The sequence below is a fragment of the Fibroporia radiculosa genome (genome assembly GCF_000313525.1).
Source record: "Fibroporia radiculosa TFFH 294 genomic supercontigs, scaffold597, whole genome shotgun sequence".
In the NCBI taxonomy this organism is placed as follows: domain Eukaryota; kingdom Fungi; phylum Basidiomycota; class Agaricomycetes; order Polyporales; family Fibroporiaceae; genus Fibroporia; species Fibroporia radiculosa.
In genome coordinates, this window is record NW_012133226.1 from 13,831 (window position 1) to 31,208 (window position 17,378).

Genomic DNA, 17,378 nt, shown 5'->3' on the forward strand with positions numbered 1-17,378 from the left:
GGTGCACAGTAATACCAGAACCCTCTCGAGTAGCCTAGAGCCGCTGGTTCAGAAGGGTGCTAGTCGGTCGGGCCGGATGTCCGGGCCCGCCATACGTCTTTGTACCAAAGTCATACTTTGACACAGCAGCCACTTTCCTTGCGTACATCCCCAGACATGACCTCTGAGACTCAGCTGCGCGCTTTCATCGCACGCCATCGTATTCTACTAAACAAAGAGCGCGACGAAGAAGTAGAGAGATCGTCGCTGCTCCTATCGAAATGCGGACCCAAGTTGTTAGAGCAGAAAGGTCTTGCCTTAGGTGCCCTCGGCATAGCAAGCCTGAATGTCGGTCTGGGAGGGAAAACGTACGGCTTTTATCTATTATGTTGCGCTCATTGGGCTGAATGACACGAAAAGATCTAACAACTTTATGACATAGACTGGTAGAGCTTGAGCGACCCATAGCATATCATTCGACGCCAATATTTCCTTCACATACTTTCAGGCAAGTATTGCGCATCTCGCATCTTGTTTCATGCAGATGAGCCAGAACATGCAATCAGACCAGGCGACCTTGCGCGTATAGAGGAGAATGTCTCCGAAACCTTTGGTCGGAAAAAGTCAGCAGTGTCGAAGACCAAGAAGCCTGACGATTCAGCAGCAGCTCGTACGCAGGGCCTCGAAGGCGTTGTATATAAGGTTGTGTGTTTTCCCACATACACCGTCGTGTATAATCTTACTTTATGCTAGGTTTCTGATATGCGCATCGTCATAACTCTCGACGTTTCGGAAACCTCAACAGACGGCTTGGACTTGCCTGAGCGTTGCCGCGTGGTCAAACTCGCTAATAGTGTAACATTCGACCGGTAATCATCTGGATTTCCTGCACTTTGGCATGTTCCAACATCCTCTTTCTTTACAGGATGGATAAAGCGCTCAACATCCTAGAGAAGATAGTACTACCAGATTCGCAACCCTCAGTAAGCAACGCCACAACTTTTGAGTTTTATGAAGAAGGCTCAAAATACTCGTAGAGCGAAGACAAATTTCTGCCTGACTTGACTCAGCTAACGCGCGTCCTCATGGGCATGTCTGAGCCATCCAAAAGAAATTTCCTACAGAAAATAGTTTTCTTCGACGAGACTTTAAACTCAAGTCAACAAGACGCCGTTAGATTCGCCATGGAATCTCCAGAGATCGCTTGTATTCACGGTCCCCCGGGTACGTCTTTCCGGGAGATAACTGATGTCTCGGTGTGAAGAAACCTGAACAGTAATTAGGGACGGGAAAAACACATACCCTCATAGAGATCATCCGCCAAATGACTTCTGTGACATCTTCCAATCCCAAGCCGCTCCGCCTTCTCATCTGTGGTGCCTCGAACTTAGCTGTGGACAACATTTTGGAAAGACTCCTAGGGCTTCCCTCGCCATCGAACGGAGAGAAAATCAAGGTCACGAGAGTTGGACATCCTGCGCGTGTAATGGCCCATGAAGGTATTATAGACTCGACGCTTGAGGTGAAAGCTAGCAGAAGTGATCAGGTAAATAAGAGTCGCCTTGTACAGGAGTGCTGCTTGCCTAATCGCGCGTGGTGCTGGCAGGCAGCTCTGGCCAAAGATGTAAAGAACGAGCTGACCGCGGCCCTCGATACACTATCTGGTAAGGCGAAGGGGGTTAAAGGCAAAGCACCTAGAGGAGCAGAGCGTAAAAAGCTCTGGGAGGAAGTACGCGCGCTTCGAAAAGAGTCAGTCGACACATTTACAGAATCAGTCCTTGCCTAGTAAGCTTCATTTTTCTAGATACAGACAGCGAGAAGGAGGGGTTGTAGAGACTGTATTGGCTGAATCGCAGGTCAGTCGCTAAGTCTGTGAGGTTGAGTTCATTGTCCGGACTGACTCATCTCATCGCCCAGGTAGTACTCGCGACTTGCCACTCCGCCGGTGGTCGACAACTACGCAACCATAAATTTGATGTTATTATTATCGATGAGGCGACACAAGCTCTAGAAGCGGTAGGGGAGACGTCCACTCGTCGTCTTTTACTGCTAACGTGCTATTTTTTCATCAGGTGTGCTGGATTCCAATATTTAAGGGTCAAAAGCTGATCCTTGCCGGAGATCCGATGCAATTACCGCCGACAATTCTGTCCGCTAATGACCACAAGACGTTGGCTGACACTAGCACGAAGAAATCGCCAAATAGCGGCCGGACTCCGCAATCATTTCGCCCAAACGAAAAGTTGACACCCAAGAGCAAAATCTCTGCAACTCCACCTTTAACCACAGATAGCTCAGATGCGACTGAAGACGAGAGCAGCTCTGTTACAGACAGTTCAAGTGAGCGCGAGGACAACACTCCAAAGAGGCCAGTCAAAGTGCTACCCCGCCAACCAGCACAAAAAGAGAAAGCCAACAGGCGACAGGGATTGCGTCCACCACGTACACTAGAGACAACATTGTTTGATAGGCTCGAAAAGATGTACGGCCCCGATATTAAGCGCATGCTGAATATACAATACCGGTGTGTTGCTCATCACTGCCAAATGTACGATGAGTTTATGTTTTACCGCTAGTATGCATGCGAAAATAGCAGAGTTCCCCTCTAAAGTGATGTATCATTCCAAACTTGTATCTCACTCGTCCGTCGCGTCTCATTTGCTGCGTGACCTGCCAAACGCGGGTGCGGGTAACGAGGATGATGAGCAAGAGCTGCTGGGTACACCAGTGGTATTCTTTGATACCGCGGGGTGTGAATACTTCGAAAGGACTGATAGTGAGGGAGATGAAGGTAGCAAGTGTAACGAGAATGAATCTGCCGTAGTAAAGAATTATGTTGATCAGCTGGTAAGCAATCCGCCAACGCTCTGTATTGCGTCTCTAAAAGTGAACGGTATACCCTGTGCCAGATCGGAACGGGGATCACCCCGTCCCAGATTGCCATTATCACCCCGTAAGTCTACAAACGATATCGCGATGACTTGTGTACACAAGACATCTACCCCGTAGATATCAGGCACAGGTATCTCTTTTGACGTCCCTCTTGCGCCCTATTCACGGCCTGGATCTCGAAATCGGTACTGTTGATGGAATGCAAGGGCGCGAAAAGGACGCTGTCATAATCACGTTAGTACGCAGCAATGAGAAGGTTCGTGTGAATTGCTATTCTTATGTGAACTTCTCGATAACGTTATAATGTCAGAGAGAGGTTGGCTTTCTGAAGGACAAGCGACGACTGAATGGTGCGTGATTCTTTTCCGATGTCAACTAGAAAATTGGAGAATCACACCGTTGCAGTGGCCATGACACGTGCCAAACGCCATTTGGTGAGAGCGACGTTTCTTGTGTGCTACGCATATATCTGAGCTAGACGCGTATGCAGTGCGTCGTCGGAGACTCGTCGACCCTTCAGCATGGAGGTCGCTTCCTAAAGCGGTGGATGAGCTGGCTTGAATCTAATGCGGATGTACGCTATGCTGGTATGGAGTAATCTCAACCAATGTCCTAAGGCATGTATCTTGCTGTCTATCCCCTTTCATATCACCTGCTCTGCACACTGCGCAATCAGTGCACACTGGTCGTCTGTTAATCCCCGCCGAACAGTTGACTCACCGTTGCCGATGCTCTAGGACTGCGTAGTAAGCATCGCCAGGGTGTCCCGAATGGTAGACATTCCTGATCCCGAGGTATGACAGCTCCTCAAAATAGATAGCTTCTCAACAGTATTCTGAGAGGGATACAAGTGGGTGCAAGCTCGGAATGCCAAAAATACGCCGCAATCTTATCATCCTATTCGGAAATCATCAATTCGTAGGTCCGTACCCGCTGACTTCGGTCCCGTCGGGTTACGTGGGCGCAGCACGCCGGCACTGTAACCGTTCTCTCTTTCAATGATCTAAGTCCTCTTGAGCTTACGGCTGGATCAGTAAGCATCCGCTCGTTCAACTTTCCGTCTCAGTCGGCTTTTCGACACCTGAGTCAGCTGGACTGCCAACTTGCTTCAGGCTTGACAGAATGTTCCTCGGAGTTGATACCAATCGGGCTGTGGTTGGCAGCATAGGCGGTCAGCAGATATCCACCAGTACTTACAAATCAAGCTGCGGCGTGTGTCCTGAATGAGGCTGTGTGGCTCTTGCACGCAGCACCTTGGGCGCGAGGGGTGGATTGTTTTGGTCGCTGTGGGGACTGTGGGCCGTATGGCGACCCACGCGTGTTCTCCGTGCCCCTTCATGGCTGTGGGCGAGCTAAGTGAGCTTCAATTTGCTGTCAATACCAGGAGCAAGACGCACGGCTCTAGTCACATCTCGCACATATATGACATCAGGGTCCCCTGTGCCGTACTGTGTGGTCCAATTGAGTACGGTGCTGCCAACGTGTACGTGGTACTTTGACAGCCCACCCCTCCGCACTTTGTATCAATCAAAGACGTAAATGCACGCAGCCTTGGCAATGAGAAAGTATCCGATCTCTCAGGGAAGTGCCTGGTACGTGGTCGAGAATATTCCATCTGTGTCAAATTGCCGCTATCCTATCAAAAAAGATTTCCATTTGAAGAGGTGTATGGACCCAGATAAGTACGCCACGAAAGTATGTATGAATACATGAGTGCACTCACATACTAGCAACCCAATATTTACTTATAAATCATGCGCGGCGATAACAAATGAAAAGCAACGACTAAGTGGTGATACATAACTAGTCAAAGTAAAGCTTAATGTACCAGTACTGTATGGAGCATCGGCGCCACAGAGTAGAGAGCCCAAGTCTGAGCGCGATCAAACGTCAGCGAGCGAAATCCGTATAACGAAGGAATGCTGGAGATACAGAGAGATACGTAGCATTAAAACAGAATGATGATGTGAAGGGTGATACAGAATTGATCGATGTGTGTAAGTCGGCAGATATCGCTATCCGCTCTCGACAAAGGAAACGGTATTGAAAGGAGTCCCAGATCGAACGAGCTCAGTGGGCAATTCGACAGCAGGTTCGTCGATCTCCTCGCGAGGCCAGGAGATGGTCAGCATGCCCTCGCTCAGCGAAGCCTGAACATGCTCTGCCTGCAAGATTTGTAGCATTCAACGAGTGAACCCTAAACGATAAAGAGATAGTATCGCACCTGAGTGCTAAGAGGCAGGCTAATAGCGCGGCGGAACATCCCATACTTTATTTCTTGAGTTCTATATCCACGCGGGATAGCCAGTGCGTTAGATGGCGCGACAACAGCGGAGCCGTCATCGGAAACGCTGGGAGACGGCGATGAACGCGCCATGTTTCGGAAGGGGCGCTCGCCTTGGACGATGAGCTGACCATCCTCGATGCGCACAGAGATGTCCTCTTGCTTCATGCCCGGTAGCTCGAGCACAGCGATCACGCGCGCGCCACTCGCGTCCTCATACATGTCCATCCTGCATGTCCATCCAGAGACTCGTCAAATTAAAATCGGAGACGCATAAGACGAAAAAACTTGCCTCGGTTGATACCTGCGGATACCGTGTGACAACTGGGCGCGGCGCCGAAGTAACTCGCCTAAAAAGGTGCGAGCGAGAATGCGGTCGACAGAGCGCGAAGTAGAATCGCTGGTCGATGAGCTTCGCTCAGGACTCGCCATGGTGTGTTTCTTGAGCGTCGAGAATGAGAGGATGCGGGTCATCAGAACAAAGGGCGGGTTGGTAACGGAACCGTCGCCGGGCAAGCAGGGGCCTTATATACCGCCGATGACTCGATCGGCCATGGCCAGTGGAGTACCGAATAATGCAACATGTCCAGTCAAAACTTGAAAGCAGAAATTGATGACTCAGACCCTGTCCGAGGCGTAGTCATGAGCCGGAAACACGACGTCGCGACGATATCCAGTGCGTGCTGGAGGCGGCACGCCTCAGCCTGTCGGTTACTGCGCACGCCGTCCGTACGCGCGTGAATTCGCTCGATTCACGCGCCACGCGCTCACATATTCGCCGGTAAATGCTGTGTCGACAATTGGACACCCGGTGCTGGCTGATGCAGTGCTGCAGAACGGGACAATCTCCCTGCACACACGGTGCTGGAAAGAAGCCGCAGCTTGGAGAATCAGCTCACGACTGTGAGGTGCAGTGAGATTACACGACTTACGGATTGGTCGTCTGCGTGCCAGAAAAGGAATATGACTCGGTGTAAGTAACCCCTTATCCATGTCAAAACTCAGTCATTATGAGGTGAATATTTGCTCTTTCAGCTTCAATCCTCCAGTACCTTCGACTTGGTTCCTTCTCAGATCCGTGCTTACTGATATTCGTCAGGAGTCTCGGCTGGAGCAAGAGAGTGCGATGGCAGTGCGCTCGACGTCGCATTGGTCTCCGAGGTCCCGGGCGGACCCGGAGTCCAGCTGTGGCGCGGCTCAACAAGGCGCTTGCGATTCGTCTGGTTTTGCCGCCGTCGTCAAAGAGCGTTCAACTCTCGCTGAACTTGCTTTTACACTCACCTATTCCCTGTTCCACTATTTCTCAGGACACACTTCGAACGCATACTGACAAGAATCTGTATGAGGAGACATGAGTAAGGTGGTTTTCGGTATGTAGAATATTTTTTTCATTCCACGCCCAGCATGCTGAGTCGGGCTGTGAACTAGTCGGAAATGTCCCTTACAATATGGGAGAGGTATGCAAAGCCTTTTATCTGCAATATGTGTTTGTAAAAGCTGTGCTCGGGCCACAGGAACAACTTATTGATGTTTTCAAAACGGTAGGGCAAGTTGTTGGCTTCAGGTAGACATTCCAAGACCCCTAGAAAGCCCCACCGAAAGCTTACTCCCTACATCACGTCGAACAGACTTGTCTTTGACAGAGACACTGGGAAACCGAAAGGCTACGGCTTTTGTGAATTTTCGGGTACAGCTAATTTCTATTTCTTGAAATGCTTGAATCTGGATGTGTCTGACTTCAACTGCAATGGCATTGGCTCAATCCTCCACTTCAACAATAACTATTATCTTTCAAAATATACTTCAAATATAATCCTGACTTGCAAATGTCACGACCCAACCATTGATTGTGCATATACTTTCGCGCCTCCACAATCTGCAATGTCATCTATTCAAATGTCTCCAAAACGCAACATTCTAAATGGCCACATTGTTCTCATCAAACGCCAATGAATAATGTTCGCTTGTGCGATATCACATAATCACATGTGCGACAATGCGCTTTGAATGCTGCCCGCGCCCGACCTCAATTTACTCGTCGTGCTGTGCTGGATGAAGATCATGAAACCGCGCTTTCCGCTGTGCGAAATCTGAACGGGCAGGAGCTTGGCGGGCGGCCACTCCGTATTGATCTCGCTGATTCTGATCCATTCCTTGAAGGCAAGACGACTGTACGCGGCGAATTGGTCGATGGGGGTGAAACGCGAGCACAATGGCGCGAGCGCGAACGTGAGCGTGAACGACACGGAGATCGTGACGACTATAGAGGTCCATCCAAGAATCATGACCCGAATGCGTTCCTCCAAAGTCTGCCTCCTGGCGTTCCGATGCCCCCTGGCTCTACCGCACTTGATACGATTAGCCAAATGCTTGCCACAACGAATCCGACCCAAATCCTAGAGGTTTTAGCCCAGATGAAGGTATGTATTTTCCGGTGACGTGTGTAATGGAAGTGACATCGATGTGAATGGCTTCTAGGCTTTTGTTATCACACATCCTGAACAAGCTCGAGCATTACTTGTTGCTCATCCGCAACTGGGATATGCACTGTTCCAAGCATTGCTCCTCAACAACATTGTCGACGCGGGTATCTTACAAGTAAGTGTCATCGTCATTTGAATGAGAATCTCATTGATGTCCCATAACAGCGGATGCTTCAAGCTACAAGTGCTTCTGTTCCACTTCAGCAGCCACCCCCACAGAAACCGCCTCCCGCAGTATCATACACACAGCCCCCGCCTATGCAACATCCCCAGCCTGGTTTCCCACCGTCCATGGCGGTACCGCACGCTCCTGTCCATCATCCCACACCACCTGTACCGGCGCCTCCATCAATGTACCCATCGGCACAGCACATGCCGCCTCCTATGCAACAACCTCCGCCGTATTACCGGCCCGCTCCGCCACCGCAGCCACAACCCCAGCCGGTTCCGCAAATGGCACCCCAGCCTTCAGGACCTGGGTATGACTTGGCACACAGGGCAAGTTTCTCACAGTCGCAACAGTTACCATCTAACATGATACGGTCAATAGGATATGTTGATTCAAGTTTTACAGCTCACTGAAGCGCAGATCACTGCAATTCCGCCGCCGGAGCGTGATCAAATTCTGCAGCTGGTAGGTTGCTTCGGGCAGCTTATCATTAAAAGAATTGATACTGAAGTCGCGTGGTGACAATAGCGTAAACAGTTCCTTGGAGAAATTCCCCCCATGAGCTCATCTCAGTGAGATACTGCGCGCAGAAAATATTATTCTCTTGACCTATCCATGGACAGGCACTTGGCATCTTATTAGCGGTATGGCCGTACTAATCAAAAGCGCTGAGTTGCAGCGTGCACTGCATTGATAACAAAACTCGAAATCATATTCTCTCGCTTTCTTACGACGTACATGTCATTGATCTCCTTGTTATGTCTTTCTCGAGGCTCCTTCATGTTCCCTCAAGCAACGATCAATGCTTACTATACTCACGCAATAGCTGGTTCTGGATAATAAGCATCAACGCATACAAGGTCTCGATCCGCTGCGAAAGATCATCAGCACTGGCGCGGTCGCAATCCCGAAGGTACTTACAGGCATCGGCACGCCCTCGCGTCGGCCCATCCGCACCAGTTCTCCAAGAATGACCTCTACTTCTGTTGGGCGGCCGTTCTCGACATCCACGAGTGTGCTTGCACGATGATTGGACTCTGGGAGCGAATTCAGCCGCGATGTATTCGTGAGTGTCTTCAACGCGACGTCCGGGTCGAGCCCTGGGTCCGACTCAGACGGTGGGAAGAGCTTCAGCCCGAGCGTAGACATTTCTGTCATTGCATCGTATAGGAAAGGGATCGTGTTGGCGCTGATTGCCGGGGACGCGCTTGAGATCGAGGCTGTGACCTGTGCAGAGGGACTGGGCAATGATTGGGGCGCGGTGTACGTCTCCGCTGTGGACTCGGATGGGTGCTGCGCAGAAGCGCCAGGCTCTAGATGCGATGGACGGAAGATTGCTTGCAGAGGAAAGTGGGCAAGGGCAGCGGTGACGCCGAGACATGCATTCCACATGTTCTTGGCAAACTTTGCTCGCTGGATCTCGGTCACGATCGTTGTGTCACTCCCGCCTGCGGAGAGGATGTCTGCAAAGCCTTGAAGCAAGGCAGACTCGGCTTCGGTGTTGGTTGTGGTCGTTGTAGATGGACGGTAGACACCGAGTGATACCCGATCCTGGGGTCGCCCGCAGGCCTATAATTGACATCACTACTGCGTAGCTCACAACGGTGCACTCACGAAATCATTATGCTCGACAGAGGTGCTGTCCAGCATGCCGGTGCCGATCCACACGACTGTGCTGATGATACTTGGTTCCTGGGAGCTGCGCAATTTCTTCAGCGCGTTGTACAAGTCAACTTCAACGTTGAGACCATTCTGCATCAGGACATATGTGGGTTGGGGATGCTTATCGCTGTATGCGGGAGACAAAAGTGGTGCGAGGAGCTTTGGTGTCCGGACAAGTTCCGGAATTGCTTTCGATGTAACTATGACATATGAGTATGGCCTATCCAGAGCTTGTTCGACCGTCGGAAATACTGGGGCGATAGTGTCGGCGTTAATTTGATGCAGTCGCCATAACGGAATGGCACATACGTCTGTCAGGCTTCCACCCTTGCAGTTCACCGTACTTCCTGCTCTTGATGTGGAGCCCCTTCGCTGCAGGGGAAAGATCAATGTCAGTGGAGCGACCAGTGCTTGCACAGGAATGCGCGGCAGACCGCTGACAGCTTCGTAGTTGCTTCTTGCGACCGCGGTCACACGAGCCTGTCCGCTCCTCTTCAGGATGAGTGAGTCTGGGGAGTCGATCAATTGCTAGAGTGCAGTAGGAAGAAAAAAGCACCGGTCTTGTACCAAACCGTGTTCTATCCACATTGATAGGACACGGCCGGGTATGAGACCAAGGAGCACTTACAAATGGCGCCAACAGCGCCAAGCCCCACGAGGAGGACGTCCTTCAATTGTCCAGCCATTTCTGTGAAGCACAGCTTAGATGATTCATACGATCGATATCGAGCTGGATCAACGGTAGTGACCTCTGGGTAATCAGTCTCAGTGACGAGCGGCAAGTCGTCTCTCTTGATCTCAGGAGCAGTCGAGTGCGTCGATTCAACGGACTCGATGATGCAGAAGGGTACGAGCCTGCTACTGAGTTGTCGGGAGAGCGTTCTCAAGCACTAAGTGGCAGACTTCTAGTGCGGCCAGCTCAAGTCGATCGGTCCGGTAATAGCCGCGAGACGATTTCATCGGAGCACGAGTCCATCTTGCCTGCTGCAGACTTGCAGTGTCACTGCGTCGTATCGCGACAGTGCCTCTTTTCTTCAAAATCTGCGACACGTCTTGATATTAAAGGGCATACATGTACGTCCTCTGTCACTCGTTGATTATGAATTTATCTTTGTCGTGGTCAAGGAGGTATTGGCTGACGTTGTCTGCTGGTACTTGACCGGCTGGAGCGGTGCATCTGAAAAATAATCCGGCTATGACTACTTTCCTGCGCCACCGCATGATTCCTGCCCAGTATACTTTGCTCTGGAGAAGCTGTGCTGATAATCAATTCTTCCCGCTGCAGTTGACAATATGTCGTCGACTGCTGGAAGCCAACAGTCGGCTTATGTCGCTGCCTTCCGCTCATCGAGAATTTCTGTGAGTTCAATGTTTCAAATTTTGATTATTGCACGCCATGTAACCTTGCAAGCCGAGTATATAATATCACATTGGCAGTCGGATCAGAGTCGTGGGTCGACCTCGGTCATCACACGGGCTACTGCCGACTTACTCGGGGACGGAGGTCGGCGTCGCCAGCCCCAGAGGGCGTGGCAAAGCGGCGACGATCTAATGTATGGCATGCATGAATAAGAGATGGGGATCTTGTGTTGTTTGCGTAAGGCGTAGGCGTTGGTTTCCGATCGGAGCAGCTGACGCAGCTATTAGGTTATTCTGGTTGGCACGAGCATTTGCAAATCCGTATAAAAGTCTCTCAAATTACCGTCTCTAACGACCACATACGTCCTAGATGGAGTCTGCTTCGTACAAAACCCTCACTACTGGGCGTGGATTTAAATATAACTACTACTTCTCAGCTGGGACTCCCTCCAAGCCCACGCTACTCTTTGTCCACGGATTTCCCTCGACGTCGTATGACTGGCGTCACCAGATTTCTTTCTTCCAGAAGGAGGGTTTCACCGTGATTGCCCCAGACGCTCTGGGGTACGGGGGTACGGATAAACCGGAGGATCCTATATCGTACAAGCACAGTGGTATGGCAGTAGACCTTATAGACGTCCTGAATGCAGAGATGGTGGACAAGGCCATCGCAATCGGACATGATTGGTGCAGTCGTTCGTTGGATTGATTGAATTCGTCTGATTGATTTGGTTTGTTGTTCTGCGTAAACCCACATGTAGGGGATCAGCGTTAGTGGCACGGTTGGCCAGCTACTTTCCGGAACGCTTCCTTGCGTTCGCGTTTTTAGCAGTCGGATATTCCGCCTCCCATGTGAACTACAGCTATAGTGCAGTTACGGACCGCTTAGCGCAAACATTGGGGTATAACCCATTCGGATACTGGAGGTGAGCATTTCCGTCATCTCATGATGAGTTGTGTTTATGTTGCGAGTAGATTCTTTACCGAAGAAGGGGCAGCAGACATTATCATGAATCATGTATATTTTCCGTTTCCATACCGGATTGCCTTCGATTAATATTATCTTCCTGCACAGTGGGATTCTGCTCTTAGTCTCATATATCCTGCGGATCCTATGCTATGGAAAGAACACCTATGTCCGCCGGGGGCAGCAAAAGAATGGCTATTAGCGGAAAAGGTGGCCCCACCTCCCAGCTACCTGACTGAAAAGGCGTGTCTTAGTGCATCGTTTCTACGATTATGTCTCCTATAACTGACAGCGATGACATAGGATAGAGAAGTCATGACGAGCAAGTTTGCTGATGAAGGAATCGCTGGAGGCTTGAACTGGTACAAAGTATTCTTGAAAGGGATTGCAGCTGAGGACGACAAACGTGGACATCTTATCATAGGTATTCTTAATTTCCGGTTACGCGACTAATGCTTTCCTGCAGAAATCCCGGAAACGAATCACGTCGTTCAGCAGCCGGTCTTCTATGGCGGAGGAAAGTCAGACTATGCCACCCTTCCTGCAATCGCCTATGAGAGCTTGAAGAAATACTGTCCGAACATCACAATAAAAGAGTTCGACACAGGCCATTGGATACAGCTTCAGGCTCCAGATGAGGTCAATCGTGAACTCCTGGTATGGATCATGGCAAAGGCAAAATTGTAGAGCCGGCGGATAGAGTCATCGAAGATGAAGTACTTACTTGAATATACTTGCCATGTCCAAGTCTAATCTGCTGACTCTGAGATTCGAAACAGTCTTCCAGTGTGAGTAGGGTGACCGCGTTCGACCGAATTTGCTCCTGGAGGCTGAGGATATCAATCGAAGGATCCCGATTCGGCATAGCGAGGAGAGCTGGTCAGCCGGTGAATATGAGGATCCGGGAGGGTCTCCAGCCGAAATGACGTTATGAAACGAGATCAAATGCGGGCCCACTTGAGTTTCCGACGCACTGGATTACGGGGACGGTGTAGTGCATCTCGTTTCCCAGTCATACTTAGACTGAACTGCTAGCATCTATGAAACACCCACTTCTCCTACCTCCCAGATGGATCCTTCACTATACAAACAACTCACTACCAAGCGCGGCTTCAAGTACAACTACTTCGTTGCTGTGGGGCTATCTTCGCATCCGGCGCTGGTTCTGATTCACGGCTTCCCCTCGACGTCGTACGACTGGCACCACCAAGTCTCTTTCTTCAGGGAGAAAGGCTACACCGTGATCGTCCCCGATACTCTCGGAAATGGTAGAACGGACAAGCCCACAGACCGGCTTGCCTACAAACACAGTGGCATGGCGGCCGACTTGGTCGATATCTTAGATTCCGAAAACGTCGACAAAGCTATTGTTATTGGGCACGACTGGTACAGTGGACGACTGAGATCACTGCTTTGGACCGGCTGACTCGAAACACAGGGGATCTGCACTGGTCAGTCGTGTAGCCAACTACTACCCGGAGCGGCTCCACGCAGTTGGATTTTTGTCTGTCGGCTACGTGCCCCCCAATGTTGAATACAACTATGATGCCTCTTCAACCCTTTTGAAGGATGCAATTGGATATAACCCGTTCGGATACTGGCAGTACGTGTTCACGCAATATGCTGTCGTCAATTGTTCTCAGCAGGTACTAGGTTTTTTGTGGAAGACGGAGCGAGCACAACTATCAAGGATCATGTCGGTATCTGACCATCGACGTGATCTATCATCACTGACGCCATTCTCTCGCATAGTCGAATTCTTTCTTTGATCTCATCTTCCCTTCGGATCCAAAACTGTGGAAGGAGCATTTATGTACCCCAGGTGCAGTTAAAGCGTGGCTTCTGGCAGACAAGACAGCCCCCCTTGTGGGCTATCTCACAGAGGAAGTATGTATTCATGTATCACATTAAAGTCTAGCTCATCTAATGTTTGTGCATTGACGACAGGAAAAGAAAATAATCAAAGCTAGATTCGCCGAGGACGGGCTCGCAGGAGGCTTAAATTGGTACAAGGTTAGTGTATATGGTATCGGCGCTGAAGACGACAAACGTGAGCATATTATTTCGCGATGCAAAAACTTGACTGAACATTTTGGTGCTCATATTATCTAGAGGTATCTGCAAACAACTATTTCGTTCAATTGCCTGTCTTCTTCGGCGGATGCAAGGCGGATTATGCTGTTCCACCTGCTATAGCCCTCTCCGATCTGACCAAGTATTGTCCGAATCGGACTGTGAAAGAGTTTGACACCAGTCACTGGGTGCAGCTTGAAACTCCCGACTTGTTGAATCGCGAGTTGTTGGCGTGGATCACCGATTTGAAAGTGCAGGTCTAATATTTGTACTCTATAAGTGAAATCAGACGTCCTATTTCAATGTATTCGTATCGCGCATAGACTTCCATCGTAAGAATTTGCAATGAAGTCCGAAAATATCACAACATGAGATCTAGACGTGCATATAGGGCCAGAGGTACAGCTATTCCAGTCGGATGACTACCGTCAATCCTAGCAACTCCGCGACTTGGGGAAGAAAATGTTTTTGAATGTTCCTTATTAGTGTTTCTCCACAAACACTTGATCAACAATACATATTCTCTTTTAGGCCGCCACGCGCATATAGTACACCGGCACTGACAGATCCTTACTTGCCTCTATGGAGCCCTCCTCGTATAAACAGCTGATCACTGGCCGAGGCTTCAAATACAATTACTTTTTTTCCGCTGGACATCCCTCCAAACCAACAATCTTGCTTGTCCATGGGTTCCCTTCGACATCCTACGACTGGCGCCACCAAGTTGCTTTCTTTCGAAAGGAAGGCTTTGGTCTGATCGTACCAGATGCACTTGGATATGACGGTACGGACAAACCGAGCAACCCTGCATCCTACAAACATCGCGGTATGGCTGCGGACCTGGTTGATATACTGATCGCCGAAAACGTCGACAAAGCCATTGCCGTCGGACATGATTGGTGCGATCTTATCTTTTGCCGTATTTCTGAAGAATCCCTGAAGGTTCAAAATCATTCCAGGGGAGCGGTGTTAGTGAGCCGGCTGGCTAATTACTATCCCGAGAGATTCCTCGCATTCGCATTTCTGGCTGTCGGATATTCGCCTCCCCATGTCGGATACACCTATGAAGGCACTGTAAACCTTCTGACGCAGGCGGTTGGGTACAATCCTTTTGGATACTGGCAGTATGTGTTTGATCTTCGCAACTTGAATTGTCTTCACTTTGACGCCAGATTTTGCACAGAAGAGGGAGCAGGCAAAGTTATCACGGACCATGTTGGTCGTCGATGATCAGTGCGGCATATCCATGGTTAATCTTGTTCTCCTGTAGTGGGACTCCGCTCTTAGTTTGATTTACCCTTCTGATCCTGGACTATGGAAGGACCACCTCTGCCCTCCAGGCGCAATGAAGGCGTGGCTTCAGGCAGGGAAAGTGGCGCCAGCTGCTTCCTATCTCACCGAACAGGTACTCATCGTCGTGCCATCTCATTACATCACCGTTCACAATCTCACAACTGGTCGTCGAACAGGATAGGGAAATCGTCACGCACAAACTGAAAAGCAATGGACTTGATGGCGGCTTGAACTGGTACAAATGCACAGCATTCCGCTTAAATGTTGATGACGACGAACGTGAGCGTCCAAACACTTCTTCGTTAGCTCGTCATGTACCATACTCATATCCTTAGACATACCGAAGACAAATTACGCCATCCAGCAACCCGTGTTCTATGGTGGTTGCAAAGCGGACTACGCCACACCGCCTCTGGTGGCATACCATAGCCTGAATCAATATTGTTCCGACCTGGCCACAGTAGAATTCAATACGGGGCACTGGTGCCAACTCGAGGTTCCTGACGAGGTAAACCGTGAACTATTATCGTGGATCAAGAACAAAGTAGCGCTGTAACTTTTAGTTTGGCGTTTCATGGTGACGCGGAGAATCTAGGATGGCAAAGCAGAGATTGTACATTTATGAATCGAAGGATAGTAGGATGGATTACATGAGAGATCGGTGTGACTGTCGTTGGCAGCTTAGCGTAACTTGCATAGCACCGACCATGTATTTGTACACCAACAATATACGAAGTCTGCAAGAACGAAGTTTGAAGGATAAGGACAAGGAGATCAATGTCTGCTCGACCCTCGGTTAGCGCCGCAGCGGTCAACTTGAGCAATCTGCTGATGGCGCCGACCTATCAACGCAGTGATATGAATCAATGATCGAAATTATTGGTATACCGAACTGAAGCGAAAAGGTAAGCAGAGATTCGCCAATCCAATCGCTAGAATCTCTGCACGACGTGGGGGATGAAGGAAATATATTGCTCATAGTGACAGAGAGAACGACGAGGAGATAGGGAGGGCAGTCTTCGCGACTGCAAGCGTACGAATAGGCATCCAATCATGCGCCTCCCCAACATCATCCACAGAAGAGATACCTATTAACGACCTCGAACGTAGTCTCCCGAATCCTGATAACCGACTCTTGCACAGCCTGCTTAGTTAATTGAGATGGTACCGAAAGATGAGCTCACCTCAGGGCATAAGCCAACCCAATACAAAGGTTATATAAACTCCCAACAGGGTCGGGACATTTTCAATAATATTCTTGAATTTCGATGTGGGGGCGTGGCAGATACGGTGCGGCGAATATTGTTTGAGACAGTCGGCAACCAGGCGGGACGGTCCCGGCAACGACGAGTACCTGTCGGGCAAGAGCGATGTAGAGCAGTAGCAGATTCTCTCGCACCTTCCCCATATTCACCGACCGTCCTCAAACCACCGCCCACGAATCCGCCGTAAGGCCAAGCTGTCGGGTAAAATCTCTCAACTACCCACTCCCACCGACTTCCCCAGTCCATTTTGCCACTAGCCATTCACGTCGGCGGGGGGATGATGGGGGCAAACATAAAATCACAGCTGGAAATTGCGAACAGCGAGCGAGTGCATCGGGAGGAGAGGAGGCCATATGAGTGAACGATGCAATGCTGGAGGCGATGGCGGGAATCGTCGACGCGCAAGGGAAATGATGGGCGAGTAAAATATTGGGGTGGGGGGAAAATCAGCGTGTGTGAGCTGATTGACTGGAGGGTAGGTAGGAGAAAAAGCAAATGCGGGTCGAAGGAAATATGCAGCCAACGGGAAGCAGTCGCCAGGGCAAAGATGGAGCAGATAGTAGGGCGTCGCGATGAATATTGGAATATTGGAGAGCAAGCGAGAGAAATGCGGATTGTGGCTTGTTCTTTGTGAACTACCGAAAATCACTTAGCGCAAGGGGCGTGGAGGTAGGAGATAAGTCCAAGGCCAGTAGATTGGCTGCTCGGCGTGGCTCAGCTGTGGCTCGGGACTCAGCGGGGGGCAGTCTGGGTTCCGCGCTTGCCGCGTCTCTTGGCTGGTGTCCCTCTCCGACAGCGTCGACGACTGCACCTTTTTCTGCTTCGATGACTGGCTTGCCTCGACGCTGCTGTGTTCTCGACGATGGGCCCAGACAAACTCACGGCTGCAAAATTATTGGGCAAGACCCCTGTCTGCTAGGATATTCGTCGTCCACAAATAGCGGTCAAAAAT

At 50.1% G+C, this 17,378-nt stretch overlaps 7 protein-coding genes across 7 annotated transcripts; 5 read left to right on the top strand and 2 right to left on the bottom strand.

Moving 5' to 3' along the window:
• Positions 1-156: 156 nt before the first annotated feature.
• FIBRA_01370 (uncharacterized protein) lies at positions 157-3,229 on the top strand (the record flags this gene model as incomplete). The annotated part of the gene is made up of 14 exons (XM_012323245.1): positions 157-331; positions 488-684; positions 733-848; positions 905-962; positions 1,017-1,203; positions 1,263-1,525; positions 1,586-1,728; positions 1,790-1,835; positions 1,897-1,995; positions 2,052-2,503; positions 2,556-2,826; positions 2,889-2,932; positions 2,989-3,127; positions 3,182-3,229. 14 exons carry the CDS (start codon positions 157-159, stop codon positions 3,227-3,229), a joined length of 2,238 nt encoding a protein of 745 aa, XP_012178635.1.
• Positions 3,230-4,886: 1,657 nt separating this feature from the next.
• Positions 4,887-5,377, bottom strand: FIBRA_01371 (uncharacterized protein; the record flags this gene model as incomplete). Its single annotated transcript, XM_012323246.1, has 2 exons — positions 4,887-5,036; positions 5,096-5,377. 2 exons carry the CDS (start codon positions 5,375-5,377, stop codon positions 4,887-4,889), a joined length of 432 nt encoding a protein of 143 aa, XP_012178636.1.
• A 1,129-nt stretch (positions 5,378-6,506) lies between these two features.
• Positions 6,507-8,220, top strand: FIBRA_01372 (uncharacterized protein; the record flags this gene model as incomplete). The annotated part of the gene is made up of 5 exons (XM_012323247.1): positions 6,507-6,525; positions 6,584-6,612; positions 7,258-7,575; positions 7,634-7,753; positions 7,804-8,220. The coding sequence occupies 5 exons, from the start codon at positions 6,507-6,509 to the stop codon at positions 8,218-8,220; spliced, it is 903 nt and encodes a 300-aa protein (XP_012178637.1).
• A 386-nt stretch (positions 8,221-8,606) lies between these two features.
• Positions 8,607-10,155, bottom strand: FIBRA_01373 (uncharacterized protein; the record flags this gene model as incomplete). The annotated part of the gene is made up of 6 exons (XM_012323248.1): positions 8,607-8,678; positions 8,729-9,376; positions 9,422-9,720; positions 9,779-9,841; positions 9,904-9,978; positions 10,098-10,155. 6 exons carry the CDS (start codon positions 10,153-10,155, stop codon positions 8,607-8,609), a joined length of 1,215 nt encoding a protein of 404 aa, XP_012178638.1.
• A 1,043-nt stretch (positions 10,156-11,198) lies between these two features.
• Positions 11,199-12,482, top strand: FIBRA_01374 (uncharacterized protein; the record flags this gene model as incomplete). The annotated part of the gene is made up of 6 exons (XM_012323249.1): positions 11,199-11,515; positions 11,590-11,754; positions 11,804-11,846; positions 11,904-12,040; positions 12,104-12,219; positions 12,262-12,482. 6 exons carry the CDS (start codon positions 11,199-11,201, stop codon positions 12,480-12,482), a joined length of 999 nt encoding a protein of 332 aa, XP_012178639.1.
• Positions 12,483-12,864: 382 nt separating this feature from the next.
• On the top strand, positions 12,865-14,131 carry FIBRA_01375 (uncharacterized protein; the record flags this gene model as incomplete). Its single annotated transcript, XM_012323250.1, has 6 exons — positions 12,865-13,181; positions 13,234-13,398; positions 13,449-13,491; positions 13,548-13,682; positions 13,743-13,845; positions 13,908-14,131. The coding sequence occupies 6 exons, from the start codon at positions 12,865-12,867 to the stop codon at positions 14,129-14,131; spliced, it is 987 nt and encodes a 328-aa protein (XP_012178640.1).
• A 319-nt stretch (positions 14,132-14,450) lies between these two features.
• Positions 14,451-15,717, top strand: FIBRA_01376 (uncharacterized protein; the record flags this gene model as incomplete). Its single annotated transcript, XM_012323251.1, has 5 exons — positions 14,451-14,992; positions 15,041-15,083; positions 15,139-15,273; positions 15,338-15,440; positions 15,497-15,717. 5 exons carry the CDS (start codon positions 14,451-14,453, stop codon positions 15,715-15,717), a joined length of 1,044 nt encoding a protein of 347 aa, XP_012178641.1.
• Between the last annotated feature and the right edge of the window lie 1,661 nt (positions 15,718-17,378).